Below are 19,350 nucleotides of genomic sequence, written 5' to 3'. Positions count from 1 at the left end.
CCATGGCTTACCTCCAGCAATAGAACCCAAACCAAATCTGTAGGCCGACTCTGCAACTTGTAGGAGAATTGGTCGAGATGAATCGACTGAAGCCTTCTTCTTTGCATGCACGGGAAACGGAGAGCGGGTGGACAGAAAATAAAAAAGCAGACAGAACAAAAAAATAAAAAGCAATGTTATTTTTAGAAATTATCTATTGGTTCCTAAATTCATGATACAAATAAAATGTCAAAGAGGAAGGTAGGGTTAGATTCAGTAAGTTTTGATTAATAAAAAGTTATTACTGCTGTTACTGTTTAAACATTATGTTTTGAATGTAATGAAAGCCATTATGGACCCGGCTGGTGTGGCTCAGTGGATTGAGTGCTGGTCTGAGAACCAAAGTGTAGCCGGTTTGATTCCCAGTCAGGGCACATGCCTGGGTTGTGGGTCAGGTCCCCGGTAGGGGGTGCACAGGAGGCAACACTGATGTTTCTCTCCCTTTCTTTCTCTCTCCTTTCCCCTCTGTCTAAAATAAATAAATAAAATCTTTAAAAAAGAATTTAAATTTAAATTTAAAAATGCATTATGTACTATAAACAATGTTATGAACCTATTTTCAAATATTCAGGTTTCATTAGTGATCAAAGAGATATAAATTTAATAATATTAATGAGACATCATTCTTCATCGATCAAATTGGGAGATTGGTAGTTTTTTTTTGTTTGTTTTTTAATGGCGATACTCAGTTTGGCAAGAGTTGACAGGAACAGGGCTTCTCAGGACTGGTGTTTAATCAAGTATAAATTGAAGGGAAACCTGGTGATATTCATCCAACACCTTAAAAGGTATATAACCTCTGACCCTGCAGTTCTACTCATAAAAAGTTAGGCTAAAAAATAATTGTGTATGTAAACAAGGATCAAGCTATAAGAACGTTGAAAAGAATTATTATTTTATAAGAACAAAACCTGTGAGAACAACCTAAATGTCCAATAGTAGAGTACTGGTTAAATATAATGCTATAGCCTTAAAATAAAATAGGACATCATAAAAATGATGTAGTAACAGAATATTTAATATTAAAATAATGTTCATAAAGTATTATAAATAAAATTATAAGTAAAAGGTTTAAAAAAGAATATGGTGAGTAGACAGGTGTTCATGATATAAAGTTACATTTTTAAATATTTAAAATATTTCATAATCTTTAAAAAATGTTTTTATTAAAATTATTTGTGGGCATATATATATATATATATACACATAAAAATAATGCTAACATTTTGGATACCTCATTACCTAGAGATACTAAAAAATGTTTACAGTGTTTATAACTAAGTGATTGCATTACTGTTACTTTCTCTTCTTGTTTCATCCATCATTTTAAAATTCTTATTTTAAATGGCCAGTCAGTGGTCTATATTCTCTGTCTACATAAATCCAATAGCAATTTTACGTGTACCAGGTCTATACAGAAGGTATCCAGCCACGTAATACGAAAAAGAGACATTTATTAAATAAGATACAAGATACAAGAAACACTGTCCATAGTACAATGATGCCTCAGTCCGCTCCAAAGTAGACACATTGGGACCTCAGAGTTCTCCCAATTGCCATCAGCTGCCCCATTGTATTTTCCTGAATCTCACTGACAGTCTGAAATCTCTTCCCTTTCAAAGACAATTTTAGTTTTGAAAAAGCCAGAAGTCACGGGGTGCCAAATCTGGGCCATAGCGGGGACTGAGTCACCTGGGTGACTTGATGTTTCACCAAAAACTCTGCATGAGACATGATGCATGAGCAGACACCATGCCATGATGAAGCTGCCAATCGCCAGTTGCACACAGCTGCGGCCTTCTGAATCATCCGAATAGTTTACAGAGACGAATGTTCAAGCTTAATGCAAGATTTTATGCAGATCTGTTGCTCTACTGGCTCAGTCATTTTGAATGTGACAGTCACAGTACACATGCTCACTCAGTGGTGTCTAGCACACCCACTGACTAGTACAGTGAAGTTGTCATTGTTCACACATGTGCATTCCAGTCCACTCTCCTTGGCTGCCAGGTTACATCTATGCCTCACAAATCATATTCATTATATTAAAAACAGCTGGACTTTTTCATGACAGACCTCATATACAGAACTGTCAAATGAGGGTGGCATATAGTGCTTCATAAATACTTGTGGAATGAAAAAAACATTCAATAAAATTGGTATTTTCAAAAGCCACAATAATTAATATTGGTGAACATAAAAATAATTAACAACCCCAACCATCAACCCACTGAATTTTAGTTGCTGTCAATGTAACACAATTCTAATACAATGAGATAATTTGCAATCTCCTTCAAAGTCACTTCACTGAAAATAGCTTTACATAGAAAAATGCGCCTTTAGGAATGCAAAACATTTCTTCTGCAAATTGTATGGGATGCCCTGTACAGATGGACATCAATAGTAACTTCATTTTGACAGATGCAGCCATAGAAAGGTACTGTTTTTATTTACATGGATACAAACATGCAATACCAAGAACAGACAGAACAAAACAAAGACAGACTCAGAGAAACAAAAAACAAACTGATAACTGCCAGAAGGGGGAGGGGTGGAGGGATGGGTGAAAATGGTGAAGGTGAATATAGTCAGTAACAGTGTGATAACTTTGTACTGTGACAGAGGTTACCAGTCTGAGTGTGGTGAGCACCCTGTAAGCTGTGTACATGTCGAATCACTATGATGACACCTGAAACTAATAAAATATTATACATAAGCTATACGTTAACTTAAAAAAAAACCCAACAAATATGCAATACTTAGAAAGGTTCTGATATCGAAAAATGAGTGAAAATACTTTGAAAATGATGGGGTGGGAGGAACCTACCACTATCACTAAGTCTTCATTTAAAAGACAAAGTAAATGAAACTCCAGACTTCCACTTAACTTTCCAGAAGCTAGAAATGTAGCAGGCTCCTGAAATGAGAGGAGATGCCCACTCCCATACACCTCTGCGCCTCTGCCAAGGGTGGATGTTAGTACTGACCGACCGGGTAGATGACCTCTGTTGCTTGTTGCTCGCGTCTGTCAATGCGGTCAGGCCCACTGAGGTTCACAGAGTAAAGAATATTCCAGACAAGACCACTGTGAATGGCTCTAAACCTCCAAGCAGCAGCCAATCATTTCCCACTCTAAATCTCATCAACCTCCTCTAACCCTTTCATGACCAGCATCAACAAGCACCCATTGCCAACTCTCAAAAAGCTGCAGATGGGCCTGAAGGAAAACTTGTGGGATACCACTGCCAAATGGAGAACAGGAGAAGGAAAAAAAAAAAAAGTCCCCGCTTTTTCTTAATCCTCAAATTTCTACAACTAGTAGCACAGAGACACTGGTAAGCAGTGTTTAAAAATCAAAGGGAGGGGAGAGCAACGTTGCTTCCACCTCTGCACACAATTACACATTTCTCTCTCCTGCACTCGGGGAAATCGGCTTCCCCTTTTAACAACGGCCAGCTGGTTTTCCAGAGGTGCCTAGTTAGGATTTACTGAGCACACACCCACCACTTTGAGTAACATGCTGCACACAAAACTCGCCACTGCATTCGGGTGGGAAGGAGCTGAAAGGAGGGGGTCCTGGCTCGGGGCCTGCCAGTCTTAAAAATGTAGCCCGCATCAACCCATTGTGGTCAAACTGGCGTCTCTGTACAGACCCAGTGTTCCAAGCCAAAAACTGTTAAGTCTCACAGGATTCGGAGATGGCTTTGCCTTAAAGGATCTCTTCTTCTAAAACGATGCTTGTCTCTGAGTGGATTTATTTTATAAACATCACGTAAGGACAACCCACCCTATGAAGGCTTTGATTTTCTAATCCTGATCTATAGAAAGTTGAGCAAGAGTTAAATGAGGAGGTCCTCATGTCTTAAGTTTCTGACTCCCAAACTGCAAAAGATTGGTTTCTGTTAACCATAAAATAAAATTTAACATTCCTCAAATTGTTTCCACATAACTTACGAATCCTTTCACAGAGAAAAGAGGTCTAAAAGCCTTCGAACTATGACTCCAGACTAAACAAAATTATCTCATTTTGATATTCAGAAAAACGGAAGGCATGGCAGGCAGACAACGCGCTGACGGAGAACCTCTCTGCAGAGCAAAGGCGTCTTTCGTTTAGCATCTCGTTGAGCAGCATGCAGCTTCGCTGCGCCAAGCGACACCAGAACAGGACTCCTGCCCTGCACCTCGACCGAGATCTGGGGAAGAGGGACGGATCTCCTACCTATTTTTGGAGGGTTAGGTTTTTCAATGCAGGTAGAAAAATCACCTCATCTTTGGGGGGTGGGGGTGGGGCAGAGGCAGAGCAAAAATGTCAGCTGTAGGTTAATCAGAACATCCCTAAGTGATTTCTCCTTTCAGCCTTATGAAATTGTCCGGATTTTGTGCACAAAATGGAAAAATGGTAGGTCAGACCTCAGTCAGAAAGACAACTGCCAGTGAAAAGGAGTGGGAGGCATCCTACTAAAGAAACACCAGGAAGCAAGTTTGCTTTCTGCCCACCTGCCTCTGGGCCTCAGCCAAGTTGAAGGGTAGAGTTCCCTCTTCCAGAGGAGCAATTCGTTCAATGTCTGCTAAGGTCATCCGCCTGGGGGGCAGGAGGGGGGATAACAAAACAAAACAAAAATATAAATTGATTAAAATGTACATTACAGAATTTTAAAAACATTCCCTGTTTCATTTCCCGTATTTCAGAGTTATCTTTAATTTGGTTTCTTTTTCTCCCAGTTTGCTGCCTTCCTCCTACCCCCACCTCTTAACCTCTTTTTATTAAGCTAATTAAAAAAAAAAAAAAAAAAAAAAAAGGCCAACTTACCCCCGTGGCTCATATAAATCTGCTAACTGAAACAAGATGTCAACTTCCATGGGTGTAACCTGACCAAATTTCTGAGCTGCCAGAACAAACTCCTCTGTATGGAAAAAGAGTTAAAAAGGGAAAGATTCAAGAAGGAATAGCCACTAAATGCAGCATTAACTCAAGGCACTGGAATGAGTGAACATCACAAAACTTTATCATCATCAGTCGTAGAATTTAAGTCAAGTCAATCCAAATAGGGTAAGAACTGCAGTTCTTTCATTCATTTGGAAAGAGTGTGCAGATGAATATCTCTAACATTGACTTTAAAAGTCTGGTGCCATCTGAAGTCTGAATAAATGATACGCGATGTGATTCAAATTGCAGGTCAGGGAAAACTAGGAAGCAGATAGGACACTTCTTATGCACAGGTCCCAGGAGGTTATGTTAATGAAGCTGTGGAATTCCTAAGCCAATTTTCTGTTTAAAAAAAAAATCCTGTTAAAATACTGGTATCTTCTTCTAAGGCTGTAGATCCATTTATATTGTCACCAGTGTAAGTGTATGGGATTCCTCATGTACTTTTGAAGACCACTTTAAGAGGCTGCCAGTTTAGCTCAGGCTCTAGCAAGATTTGAAAACACTTAAGAAACTTTACACTGTTCCCTAACTCAAAGACTGTCTTTGGTTTATTTAAAACTTGCCAAAGATTGTTTTGTTTGCTTTTGTCTAATCAAAGGACGGAAAACACACTTGTGCCATACGGTTAATATGTGTCAATGAAATTTAAAAAAAAAAACCACTACAATTAAACTTCTTGGTTGCCTTCTTCACTCTAATAATAATACACCAAGATGCTTGCAGGTAAGAATTCACATTTATTCTCACTCACCCTTAGTCACCTCTACGTCTTTCTTGTTGCCTGCCAGAGTGCTGTAGATCTTTCTAATGAGTTCCATGTTGTTAAGGAGCGAATTAAACCCATTAAAATAGGAGAAGCTGACTTGATGGGACGTGGTACCTCCAGCAGCCTCAAGTAAGTTGAAAATAAGAGAGGGGAGAATAAAAATAAAGTATTTATAGAATGAAGAAGATTCAGAAGTACATATATCAATACTAGTTTTAGAAGTAATCAGGAATGCATATATAAGAAGAAATAGCTGTAAGTATTTTTCTTTCACATTACAAACTGCTATAAATGATTTTTAGAAGTAACTGCAACTAATCATGACCAGAACTCGTATTCTCCAAACACAATCCTAGAAAACTAAATAAATACATGTGTATGGTTATAAGAACAGGGCCAGTAGTAATTTACAGAGTTCAAATTTCCATTGGAAATGTTTTATAAGTTTGTTTATTTCATCTAATGAGCAATTCTTACAGGCTTAGACATACAAAACTATATTATACACATGTGTGTGCTTATACATGCAAAACTGTATTATTATACCAACACAGACATACAATGAAAAGTGGTCAATCTAGCATTAATATCATGATTTGTCATGTTACTTATAACTAGCAATAAATAATCATTTATGCACAGACTTTACAGTGGTGGGATTTCTAGCAAACAGGCATATTATGGTAAAATTATGAGATGTCATATGCTTTGATGGGGGTTAAGACTGGTCAGAATTCTGATAGTCAAAATTTGTAAGAAACCATATTTCTTAATAGGGGATAAGGGAAACAGACAGCATGTCCATTATGAATAGAACTTCAGTTTGGGTTTCAAATTCTATCCTTCCCTAACAAGGCAAAATATTTTTATTAGGAAAGCACTTCTTTATAAGGTAACAACCACATAAATCTTCACTTAGTAGCCATTTAGAATAGCTGACATGGGAGTTTAGAATGAAGCAGGGAAGGGGGGGCGGGGGCAAGAACAGGGGCTAGATTAACACAGTGCCAGAGTGGGAAAGGCCTTGTCAGAGCACTGCCTGTCCAGAAACAGGCACCGGGAATAAAAAAGGAGAGATGGAAAGCTAGCCTAGGCTCCTGCCAATGGTAAGCATTGTGAGAAACCCAGATGATGGTGAAAACGTGCAAAACAGCAACAACGACAACAACAAAATCTCCCTGGGATGAATGAAAAGATAGATACTCCTGCATAAGGGTCCCCAAATCTGACTGATGATCAGAATTATCTAGGAAGCTTAGAATTAGATTCTAGGGCCTCGCACCTGTAGACGGTGAATCAGTAAATCTGGAAAGAAGCTTAGAATCTGTATTTTTAAAAATTTTCCATGGTGATTCTTAAGCTCCATGGCCAAGGCGTGGGCAATGCCCCCCTCCCCCGCCCCCAGCCCTGCAGAACGTTCCAGGACACTCTCTGGGGCCAGCAGGGAAGGAGAGTGGCTGGGTGTACATCACAATGGAAACTCTGCAACACAGGACAGCAGGGCTCGCTGTCGCATGTGCCACTGTCACCTCAACCCACACATGATGAATGAACAAGTACACACCACATTGAGAGTTTGTGTTCCGCTGACCTCTTAAAAACATCTAGGCACACAATTAAAAAAATATTTTTTTTTGCCTTGGAGAATAGATAAAAGCAAAGATTAGCATTTGACACACCTCGATTATATAAAGCAAAATTAGTATGAGATCATAAATTTGTTTTTGCTTTTTTAAAAAACCACTTAATACATTTTCTTTAAGAGATTCCATAATGTCCAGATAACAAATTAACTTACCCACTAAAACTAGCCAAGACATACTCTGTCTTTAACTTTAGTAATGTATGCAATCACAATAAGAAAATGTTTGTTTTAAACAGAAAAACCTTTACATAATATGTAAGAGTTATTCTTATAATCCCATATTTACTGAGCTCACGCCAGGCAGAATAAACTACTTCATTTGGGCAAGTTACAACTTACAGCTACTAGACATTCTTCTACAAAAGGTGTCAAGACATGGGGGCGGATGGTGACCATGATGTCTCGGAAGTCAATGGCTGTGACTTTTCCAGTCTTGGCATTGTCCCTTTGCACAAAGGCTTGCTTTGCATGCTCCAACTGTATTTCCTACAAATAAAGAATGCAAAATAATTTACGTTTCCCAATTACTACAAATGACTGCCCAACTTCAAGTTAAGGTGAAGAAATACAGATTGCATCTTTATTTAACAAGTCCCACCTGCTTGTTAAATAGCACCCTCCCGCAGCAAGCTATTGTCTTCTTCCAAAGATAGAACTTTGCTCAGCCCAGTGGACATGCCTTGAAAGTTCATTCCACCTTAAATCTCCTACCCAAAGAAACCAAATTACTTCTGTGTTCTCCTGGAGTCTGAGGACACCAAGATAATAAAAAGTGGAATGAAGTTTGGTGGGCTCAAAGATCAGGCCAAACCCAGCTTAAGTGATGCAGATGATCAAAGAGAAAACACCTGTAGGGACATTAACTCTCTCCAAAGGAGAGAGAAAGAAGAGAGAAAAATTCTTCACGGCGACCTGTGTAACAAGCATGTGAGGTAGTAACAGCTTGGAAAAGGTGATTCTCCTCTGGAATACGCGAGGCCTTCTAACACCCAGTTTCTCAGCCTTGGCACTATTGGTAGTTTGGGCAGGTTAAGCCCTTATCATGGGAAGGAGGCGGTCCTGTGCATCCCTAACTTCTCTCTTCTATTAGACACCAGTAGCCCCTTTCTTCCAAGGCCACGGCAATTAAAAATAACTCTGGAGAGTGCATATGCTAAAAGACGACCACTGCTCTAGAAGTATGTGTGATAGAGGTGGCAAAACTGGAGCACTATCATTGAAGAAATGTTTCAATTCATATGACCTAAAAACAGGAAGCCCAATCTTAGATTTTGGTTGCTATTCCCAGGGGGTAAAGGTATACACGAAATAAAACATAGCCTCCCACCAAAAGCCACTGTGTGCCACACAGAAGCATCCTTTTTACGTGACGCATTTTATTATCTTCTTCATGATAGTCTGCCTACTTCCCAAACAGGCTCTCAGAGTGAGATATCATCCAGTGGAATTACAAAGCATCACTGATATGACTTGCAAGGACTTCAAATTATTTTAATGAAAAGAAGTTTTGTTAGCTGATACTGATAAACTAATTTTTTAACATTGGTAAGATAATGACTTATAAAAGCTCATTGTCCTTATGAAGTAGTAGGGAGCTAAAGTATGGGAGAAATGACATGAGTTTAATCATGCTCGCAGGGGCATCCAAACTTCTGGTGTCTCTGGGCCACACTGGAAGAAGAGTTGTCTTGGGCCACACATTAAATACACACACACTAATGAGCACATTAAATACACAGGCACTATCGAACACTGATGAGCAAAAGAAAATGTTTTAAGTAAATTTCTGATTTTGTGCTGGGCTGCATTCATAGCCATCCTAGGCCGCATGCAGCCTGCAGGCCATGGGTTAGACACCAGCTGTCTCCCTTCTCTTCCCCCAGGAAGTGGGGCGATAAAGGAAGGCTGATAAAATGCTGGTAATAATCGACCCTGGATCCTGGGAAGATGGTGGGTCATTAAAATGTTCTACTTTTGTGTAGTTTTAAAATGTCCACACAAAAAGATTTTAAAACACATTACAATGGTAAGAATCAGTTCCTTATCCTATTCCAAGTCTTGCTCTCAGCTATAGCATCTGCTGGGTTTGACTCGGCCTGTCCCTGCTGAAACCCCCTTCTGGGGCCACAGTCCTTCCAGCGACTCTTCCACTCACTTCTTAAATATGTCGGCCCTCCTCGGCCCTCTGTCCTCACTGGGAAAGCCTGAGGACAGAGGGCTGCTTAAGAAGTGACTGGGAGAGGCCAAGTCCTCCCCTCCCAAGGCCTCCCAAGGCCTCCCAAGGCCTCAAAGATTCCTTAGAAGGCTGGACTCCCAGATCCAAATCTCACTCCTGTCTGCTGGGCCACAGTTTCTAACTGCTTAGAGAATATATCCACGTGTCTATCTTATAAAGGCCATAAAATTACACATTGCTAAGCCCATTATTACATGTCTCCCACCCTGCCCTCAAACCTGGACCCTCTCCTATGTTCAAAGCTTAATTATTGGCATGTTGCTTTTTTGGCCACCCAACCTAGAAATCTGTGTGTCTGTTTTCATTCTTCAAGCTTCCTTTTCTCCAGAGTAAACCAGTGACCAAACTATGTGATTCGAACCTTTGGAAGTTCACTCCAATGTGTCTTTTCCTTTTTACTCCTGACGTCACTGGCTCCAGCCCTCCTCAGACCATGCCCGAATCACCATCACGGCGGAACTGTCGGCTGGCACTTCCGTCTGGCCTCCGCGGCCACCCTTGCACACATCAGCAGGATCTCGGCTCTGACCCCAATCCCCCTCTGCGGACACCTTCAGCAGCCTGTCATCGTAAAGAGCCGTCTCCGAAGCACAGAGCTCCAGGTCCCCCGGGAGCTACTCTCAGCCTTGTCTCCAGCATCCCACATCCAGACCTTCCACACAGCCAGACCTTTGTCCATACTCTTCCTCCACCTCGCATTGACTATAGCTTTTTTCTCTAGTTCCTCAAGTCCTACCACTCCCTCCAGGCTCAGCTCAAATGACACTTCTTAGGTAAATATAACTAGGCCTGCTATCTGAAGACAACTGACCACTTGGCCCCCTGCTTGAACTTCAACGATAAGACTTACCTTTTTCCAACTTAACATTCATGCCTTTCTCCCTACCCTTCCTGTGAGAAAAGGCCATATACCCTGTTCATCTCAATTATGGTGTAGGCAGAATGCTTTAGATAGAGCAGGCACTCAATAAACCATAGAATAGAATCATGATATAAATACAAAGCCAACTCAATAAGTAAATCATGATCCACTGAACAAAAAAGGAGTTCTGTATACAATTGCGCCTAATTTAAAAGGAAGAAATCAACTGTTAAACACCCCGTGGTGAAGGACCACAGTAGATAGTCAATTGAAAGTAAATGAACACAAACTCCTCTGAATTGCCAAACCCCCTGCTGAAGCTAAGCCAAGATTATTCTCAACAATAGTAGAAGGTGTGTTCAGTTATTTCCGGTTTCCCTCTTGTTTGTAACTCAGATAGAGCTGTAGGGATCCTCAGACCATTATACCAAAAACAGCATCACTTGCCCTGGTCAGCCCATCTCCTCAGAAATCAGGAAGCGGAAACAATAAGCCCTACCTGTCCAGGCTGTCAAGTGGGAAACGGACACCGATGTGGGGGTTGGTGCCCATACTGCAGGATGGGAGTACATCTGTAATGACCGTGGTGTCACTCGCATTTCTTTGCCTGAACTTCGACGAGTAAACCTTGACTATCAGGGATCCCAGATCATGGAACAAGAAAGCTCCTTTAACCTTAATGATGAACAACCTAAGAATGCATTTCTGCCCTGGCCAGTGGGGCTCAGCTGGTTGGAGCACTGTCCTGTACACCAAAAGGTTGTGGGTTTGACTCCCAGTCAGGGCGCATGCCTGGGATGTGGGCTTGGTTCCCGGTCAAGGAGTGTGTGAGAGGCAACCGACTGATGTTTTCTCTCTCACATCGATGTTTCTCTCCCTCTCTCTCTCTCCCTCCCTTCCCCTCTCTAAAAATAAAGAAATAAAGTATTTTTTTAAAAAAGAAAGAAAAACCTAGTGTGCACTTAGGGCTATTGAGACCCTGATGGTTACTAGACCTGAAGCCAAAGGGGAAAAAATTGGGACAGAGAACGTTTGGTATGCACGAAATAGAGCTTATATAAGATAATGTTCATTGCCAAAATGAAGGGGGCCAGAATGGATAAACTCAGCATCTGTGTGGGGGAGGAGAGAATGACGGGAAGAGCAATAGTTACATTCAAATATTTAAAGGTTAAAGGACTATCAGGAAAAAATAACATTAGACGGGCTCTGTAATTTTTAAAAATAAGTCAAATGAGAGAAAATATAATTATCAGGATATAGCACTAAACACTGAAGTATTTAACTTCAGCAATAAAATGGACTGACTGTCTCACAAAGTAGCTGGTTCCCTCCCAGTCATTGGAAGTATCTGTTCAACTAAGGAACATATGTCAAGAAGTATACTTTCTTTTCTTTTATTTATTTTCACAGACGGGGTTTATGGTAGCAATACATTCTGATGACAAAAATCTGAAGTTTGAGCCAGAGATGGGCAGAGCGCAAGTATCAGTCAAGACACTCCTAGGTGGGCGGGCTCAGGGGGGTGTGTGCTTGCGTCTCACAGCCCCAGCAACTGCCACTACACAGCGTTTCAAAAACTAGATGCAGTGCCTGACAGGCACTTAAAAAATGGTAGCTTTGATTTTTGTAGAGGTGAATGGTTTAGTAACCTCCAAAGTCCTTTCCAATATACATTCTTTGAACCCTTTAAAAAACATCACAGGTAAGAAATAATGGCTCTGCTGAGTCATTCTGAACTGGCCACAGGAACATCCAGATGAGGACCAGAGAGGGTGGGTAACAGTAACAGCTGGATGTTTAAACAGTTACCACATGCCAGAGGCTACGCCAAGAACTACAAAGGCAGTATTTCACTGAAGCCTCACAATAATTCTTCGAAGAAATAACATCTTCATCTCACAGAGAGGAGCCTGACGCTCAGGGAGGTTAAGTAAGTAGTCCAAAGTCACATGCCCAGAAAGTGACAGAGCTGGCAAGGTTTTGTCTGATTCCAACACTGAGATCTTTTAACTACTGACTTAAACTGCCTTGGGTAAAATCGTAGTAAGAGGATCCTTTGTAGATCTTAACGGATAACTGGAAAAGAGATTTAGAGAAAAGTTTTGGCAATGACTTGTAGGTAAAAATGGAGCAATATATATCTCAAAGAATTCTCGCTGTGAATGATGGGGGAGATAAAAGAATTTACCACAAAGGAAAACACTTGAGGTGGCAGACCATGAAGAGAAACTTAGAGTGAGATGAATTTAAGCTATAAACAGAAGTTAAGCTACAAACGAAAGAAACCTAGAGGTATAGGTAGTGATGTAAATCTGGGAGATGTAGATAACAGGATTTTAGCGAGAAAACCAAAAGGCTAACGTTGCTGTTACTAACTGTTGCTATGCTCGGGCGACTGTTGTGTTTCCTTACTCATCTCTTTGAATCCTCCGGACATCCTTATAAGGTGAGCCTACCATCACCTCCATTTCGCAGATGGAAAAATGAGGTAAAGAGCAGCTGAGGGTCACATGACGCTAAGGACGAAACTGGATATGCACTTGGGCGGGCGGTTTGGCTCTGGAGCTACAGTCTAACGAACCTACACGGCCTGTCTGTTCCTTTCGGGGCGGGGGGGTGGGGGGAGGGAGGCCTACCAAAACCCAAAGAAAAAAGTAACGGTTATAGAAGTAGATGAGATCATCCCACAGTGCATACAAAGAGCAGGCAGATGACAAAAAAAGGAACTGATCCCTAAATAAGCGAGTACAGACAGTAAAATTGAGGGCCTGAGACATCATGGAACTCCCAGAGAGTTGGGGAGATGGCAGACCTCTGTAAATAGAGCTCTTATGAGGTGCCAGGAAAGGGTGTGCTTGTTAAATGCTGCTGATGGGGACCGTAAGGGCTGAGGAGGAAGGGCTCCCCATCGGCTGAGGCCAGGGGTCCCAGCTATCTCTAAGGTAGTTCCGCTCAAGCACAGGAAAGGACGTCCAATTTTCCTTAGATATCTGCCAGTGAACTGTTTCTGTTCCTTCTATGCTGGTGCATAATGATTAACGGAATAGGCTTTTATTGCCACAGTTTCCAACTACTTCAACGCACGCATTCAGATTGCTGTAGGGGGGAAAAATCAAACTCTCCAAATTGCTAGCTGTACAGAAATAAACATATATAGGGGTTACACCACTTTAGGTCTAACACTCACGCTTCTAATACTTCCAGGCTTGTCATTTCCTTAATAATCTCCAATTTTCAAGTGGGTATATTTTGAATGCAAAAATTCCCTCCACCTCTATTCAGACATGCAAGTTTGTGCTTCGGCTTGAGAACGATTTATCAGGAACAAAAAAATTAGACCAATAGACCCTCAAAACAAGCAGCACATCCAGATGATTTATATTACAAAGCCAAGAACACCAAAAAAGACCCCTGACTAGTTTGCATGTTTGTGTTTTGTACAGTTTTAAAATTTAAAAGAAAACCTAAAACTTTTTAAAAAGCAGAGTTATCAATAACAATATGATTCAAAAGAATTCCTTCCCTCTTACGGGTGGAGGCGGAAGAATTCTTGGGAAAATATAGGTAATTATTTGTAAGAATGAGGAACAAAAATGTATAAAGAAGGTGTGTTTATAAAATTGGTATCACATTTAGTCCTATTTTAAATAAAATCTGTATTACATCAAGTATCAGAACTTGTACACTAATATATAAGCACTACTTCATTTTCATTATCCTATTCTAATCTTAAGGAAAAATGTAGTTAAAATAAAGATTCACATTTTTTTCAACAATAAAAATGGAACTTGGCAATGGAATAGGCAGATATAAGTACTTCCTATTCTTAACATCTTTCTGGGCTCTTCACATTCAGCCCATGTAGTTAGTTCACAACAAAATTTCGTCCTCAATTCGCTGGGCGGGGCCTTTAGTTAAAAGCGTCTTTAGAAGCAGGGTTGCATGTGGCACTGCAGGTAGGCAACCCCTCGGAGAAACCAAGAACAGAGCTTTTCCCTCGCAATTTCCCTGCTCTTCTGGTTTACCGTTAAACTTCACCGTGGGGACTAGCTGGGGGGATGCCTTATGGAGCGTTCATTTTTACCAGGATGTTACTGTAAAAGCCTGCACAACAGGCTGCTCAACAAAACAGCAAGCTGACTAACGTCATGGACACAACAGCACAATGAATACTGATTTCTTTTTCCCTGAGAGTAGGAAATGCAATGGGAGTGCAATGTCCTGCACCTAATTCTCTGAGTGACCAGGCATCATCATGTCTCTGGTCACCCCTTGCCAAACTAGCAATGGCTTCCATGTGGACACAAAACACAACCTAATCTCCTGGAAGAGCTGAGGGTGAACAGTATTAGCCACTTTCACTCATTATTTCATGTTGAAACTTCAAATGACGCTGTACGGATGAAACAGTAGTGCAGCTGTACTGCAGACCCCATCTGGTCTGACTTAAAATCAACATAAAAAGTGCTTGCACATTAAAAATGCAAATACAATCAAGGTCTCTGGCTACTAAAGATCCATAGTCTAGGTATTTTAACTAATACAGATGGCAAGTGGGGGGAACAACGGGGAAGCACAAATGGCTCAGGTTACTCAATCCGGAGCAAGGACCCTGCTAGTCATCCATTAACCTGTTTAAATAGTTGTGCCTTCAGCAAGTTCTACTCTAAAGGATTGTTTTCTGTGAACACCCAAAATGTTCCATCAGTTAAAAAGGTTGAGAAGTCAGTGTTGCTATGGTTGAAGGTTATGTTTTGTTTTGATTGATGGTGATGAAGAACAATTTCTTTTTTTAACACATACAACTTTGTGTGTTGAAAGTTTTTCCCTATTCCAGGGTGCCATGACAAATACAACAGCAAATCATGAGTGATGGTGACTACAAAATCCAGACCACAGCTGACGAGGAGCAGTGACCCTGGAGGGACACGTGGCAACCACCAGCACCAGAGCTCTACTCTCTAGGGCTCAGAACCTGAACAATCAAAATGTCCATTTTACACAGAAAAGATCTGGGCTGATCTGTAGGCCATGCTGACGCAGAAGACAAAAAAAATGGTCAATTTGACTTCAGGACAAGAACCAAACTTGTTCAGTTGCATTATTAGCAATGAATATGCTTTGGCATCCAACAGGGTTGTCATGGGGATCATGTGATCTGATGTCAAGGGTCCTTAGCAGCATGAATGGCCCGTCTGGAACAACAGGCTTCACTCTACTTCCAGGATCTGTTCTGAGCTCGGTCTACTATTAGTCACCTCTCTGGGTTTCCTCATCATCTTCTGACAAAAGGGTGACCTGAATAAAGTTATGGTAAACTCTCATAGCGCCTTTGTGATTAGGGTTCTCCACTGGGTCAGGTAACCATTCTTAAACACTATCTGATGAGAATTTGATGAAAATACAGATAATTTTTAGCTCAATTCCCTCCCAAGTCAGCTTTCTTGTTTCTTGGCTAACTAATGAAACCCCAACTTCAAAATTTGGTCTTTTCACCAATTTAAAGTATTTAAATTGCTTTATTCTTGCTGATTTCTTGATGATTCCTCTTCTTAGGGTGAGAGGAAGAAGGCCCCTGGAAACAGAAGATGTGTCCTAGCTCCATAAAGTGGGAAACAGAACTCCTTGGAAATGCCCAGGTCAGTTGGTGCCATAGGTAGGGCTCCTATAGTATAACCCTAACTCCAAGGTGCTGAAGATAAGAAGTGGAGACAATCCAGCAACACACGTGAGAAAGGCAATCATGAACTAAGCACTGCTCTGCAGCCCCTCATTAACACCCCCTCTTCCTCTTCCTCCTGTGCCCCCACCACCCTCCCACTTGCCCGAGCCTAAAACCTAGGAATCAACCATGAGTTCTGCAAATCCTTACTGACCTCATCCTCTCACCAAGCCTAGTCAGGACTATCACTTTAACTTCTCTCGGACCCATGTACTTTGGCTCATCACCATAACCATTTGACCCAGGCCATAGTTTCTGTCTTGGATTGGAAGGGACCAACTGGTCTCCCTCTCCTAGGTCAGATCTGTTTCCTTATGAGTTTCTGCACAATAGCCAGAGTGATCTCTCTGGAACACAAATCTGACCATGTTTGCCTCTCAGAGCTTGCCATCAATGTTGGGATGAGGCTGGGGTTTTGTAGTCTAGACCAGTGTTTCTCATGTGTGGGCCATCTGGAACACCAGAGTGCAGGGTGCTTGTGTGAAAGGCAGTTTCATAGGCCATATATATAGATCTCTCTCTCTCTCTCTTTCTCTTTCTCTCTCTCTCTTTCTCTCCCTCCCTCCCTCTCCTGAAAAGGACCCTAGGTGGGGACAGAGGCCCAGAACTTGGCCTTTTAAAATAATCAATCCAGGAAAATTTTATATAACATTCAATAAAACACTGTTAAGAGATGTGGGAAAACTAAAATCAACTTCAGTTCCACCTGTCTCACCGTAAACAAATCTAGAAGAGCATCTCCAAGTCTCTGTGTGCTCATCTTTCACAACCGCTTGACACTAAAGGTGACTGTAAGGACAAATACAAGTCAAAACACTTTCTAAGCTGAAAAATGCTCTATGGGAGGTAGTTAATAGCAACAGTTTTCTAGTTAACAACTACACTGGATTTGCGAGCAACCCTAGGCTTTTCTATTCTGAAATGGGAGCCACTAGAAATTCCTATGTGTAGATATTAAAATTGTAATAATTATGTGTGAAACATATGTCTATGATTATAAAACATTATCATAAAGTAAATAGAAACAACAGTAACATATATCCCTCCTAAGGACTTTTTACTGATCATTATTAGGCAATTAATTGGGTTGGGGTCAGAAATGTTGAATTTCTAGCAGTATGTGACTATACACCCCCATTCAGAAGCACTACCCCTTCCAGGAACAGAACCTTCATGTCTTTGGCCTTGGAGACAGTACACTATAGTGTTAACAGCATCATATTTTTTAACCCATCACGTGTCTGTGATCTTATTATGGAAGAAGCTAAGCTCTAGAACAGTTTTTCTGTAGTCTTTTGGGGTGCACCTTTGGAAACCTAATGAAAGCCATGAGCATTTTACCCAGAAAATTACCTGTAAATGAGAAATTTTCCCCTAGTATCCGTTTATCCCTTTGTATATAATAGGACATAATGATAGCTACTTCTCAGGGTTTGGGGGGATACTATTATCGGAAACAGAATGTGTGAAGGCACTTTATAAATTAGTCATTAGGGAAAAACAAATCAAAATCACAAATGAGATACCCCTAAGAGCTTCAACCGTGAAAGGCCTCGATCTCCTCCCTCTGTAAATGGGGCAGCTAACTAGATGACCTTGGTATCTGCCCTTTCAGTGCGCATTTGGATGGCTGCGCTAACCATGCTCTGAAGGGTGGTTTCGGGTTTATCTGTGCCGTAAGGGCTGATACCACAAAAAAGGAACCTGGAAGGGTGTACATTTCATACCTATTTGCGGTTGCTCCTTTGGAGCTGTCAGGCAGGAAAGCACAGGAACAACCCTTAGACTTTTACAAGTGCCTCAAACGTGTTGTTACCTATGCACCTCTTGGCCCTCTGCTTAAGGCCTCACAGCAAATCCTGCACCCTCAGCAAACATTTGCTGAATTGAGTGGTTTGTTCCATGTGAGTAATAATCACAGCACAAAAAATACTGCCAAACAGGGTAGAGAGTTTTATGTTAATACCATTCACGAATAGGAGTTCCAGCAGATAGAACAGCAAAATGTCTCCAGATTCTTTTCTAAGTATACCATTTTCGGTTAAAATGAATTATTCAACTAGCCACCATAAAATTAGAGCTTTCCTCTAGGATCTGAGAGGTTGTAGAAAAGTTCACAGGAATTTATGATACACATGCGCACCCCATGTAACACTGTATTCACATTCACACATACACATCTCACTCCTGCAGTGAAGCGGAGGTGAGAGAACTGGGCACAAAACACCAGCAGCAGTGAAGGCAGAAGCAGTAATGAGGGGGTAACAGGACCATGGCCCCACTCCCTTCTGAAAACCCTCCCTAGGAATGAGGCTAAGACTCTACAAAGGAGGATTTGCTTCCTTCAACACTATAATTTAGATGCAAAGTATAAACAAGGCATGTTTAGCTCAAAGAATATCAACTTTATCCACCACTTTATGCATTCTATATCCAAAATACAGAAGACAACACACCGGCTCAGCATTCAAGCGAAGCCCGTGACCAGCACCATCTCAGTGGGTGGGTAGCTTGTCCAAACTGTGCACAGGTGAATATGTGATGTCCTCACAGCCACGTGGTGGCTTGTGACAAACTCACACTTGCTTAGACAAAGTAAAATGTTTAGTAAAGGAAGAAAAAAAAAATCTGACCTTGCAGAGGATGGCACTGCCCACCAATCACTAACACATGTACATATATAAGCACAGGTAACACACCAGAGTGTGAGGCTTTAATTGGCTGGAGCCAGCCTGAACTACCTTCTAGAATCTTCAGTGGGATGGAGCAGTGTGGTCTCTACATACTGCTCAGGCTCCCTGAAACCACACACTTCTCAGGTGTTCCTATGGCTGCACCTCTTCCTCAGCAGGTGACAGGCAGCGGCATGCATGGTGGCAGGTCTTCACATCTCAAGCAGCTTGAGTTCTTTCACGTCTCAAGCAGCCAAGTGTCTGCTTTCATGACCCTGGCGCCAGCCAGGGAGCCGGTGCCCATGTCTCTGAGCCCTGCCCTGGAGCAGAAAGGCAGGTGCCTGCTTGACAAAGCAAGAGCTTGGCACATAGGAGATTAAGTTCACGTATACCTGTAAGGTTCCCTGAACCCAGATAAGAGTGTAAGAGGAGCAAACAAAACATTTAATTGGGGGCAGTGGGTGGGGGTCGGGGG

The 19,350-nt window shown here is 41.4% G+C and overlaps 1 protein-coding gene across 1 annotated transcript in view; it reads right to left on the bottom strand.

The window, feature by feature from the left end:
* SLC25A13 (solute carrier family 25 member 13) overlaps nt 1-19,350 on the bottom strand; it is a 172,666-nt gene that overhangs the window by 65,532 nt on the left and 87,784 nt on the right. Inside the window, 5 exon segments of the mRNA XM_054564276.1 lie at nt 12-99; nt 4,537-4,621; nt 4,850-4,943; nt 5,721-5,859; nt 7,720-7,866. Of these exon segments, the coding sequence (XP_054420251.1) occupies nt 12-99; nt 4,537-4,621; nt 4,850-4,943; nt 5,721-5,859; nt 7,720-7,866 (553 nt within the window).

The sequence above is a fragment of the Pteronotus mesoamericanus genome, unplaced genomic scaffold (genome assembly GCF_021234165.1).
Source record: "Pteronotus mesoamericanus isolate MK-2021 breed Mesoamerican mustached bat unplaced genomic scaffold, CSHL_Meso_final scaffold_85, whole genome shotgun sequence".
In the NCBI taxonomy this organism is placed as follows: Eukaryota; Metazoa; Chordata; class Mammalia; order Chiroptera; family Mormoopidae; genus Pteronotus; species Pteronotus mesoamericanus.
This window is presented reverse-complemented; position numbering and strand designations above follow the sequence as displayed.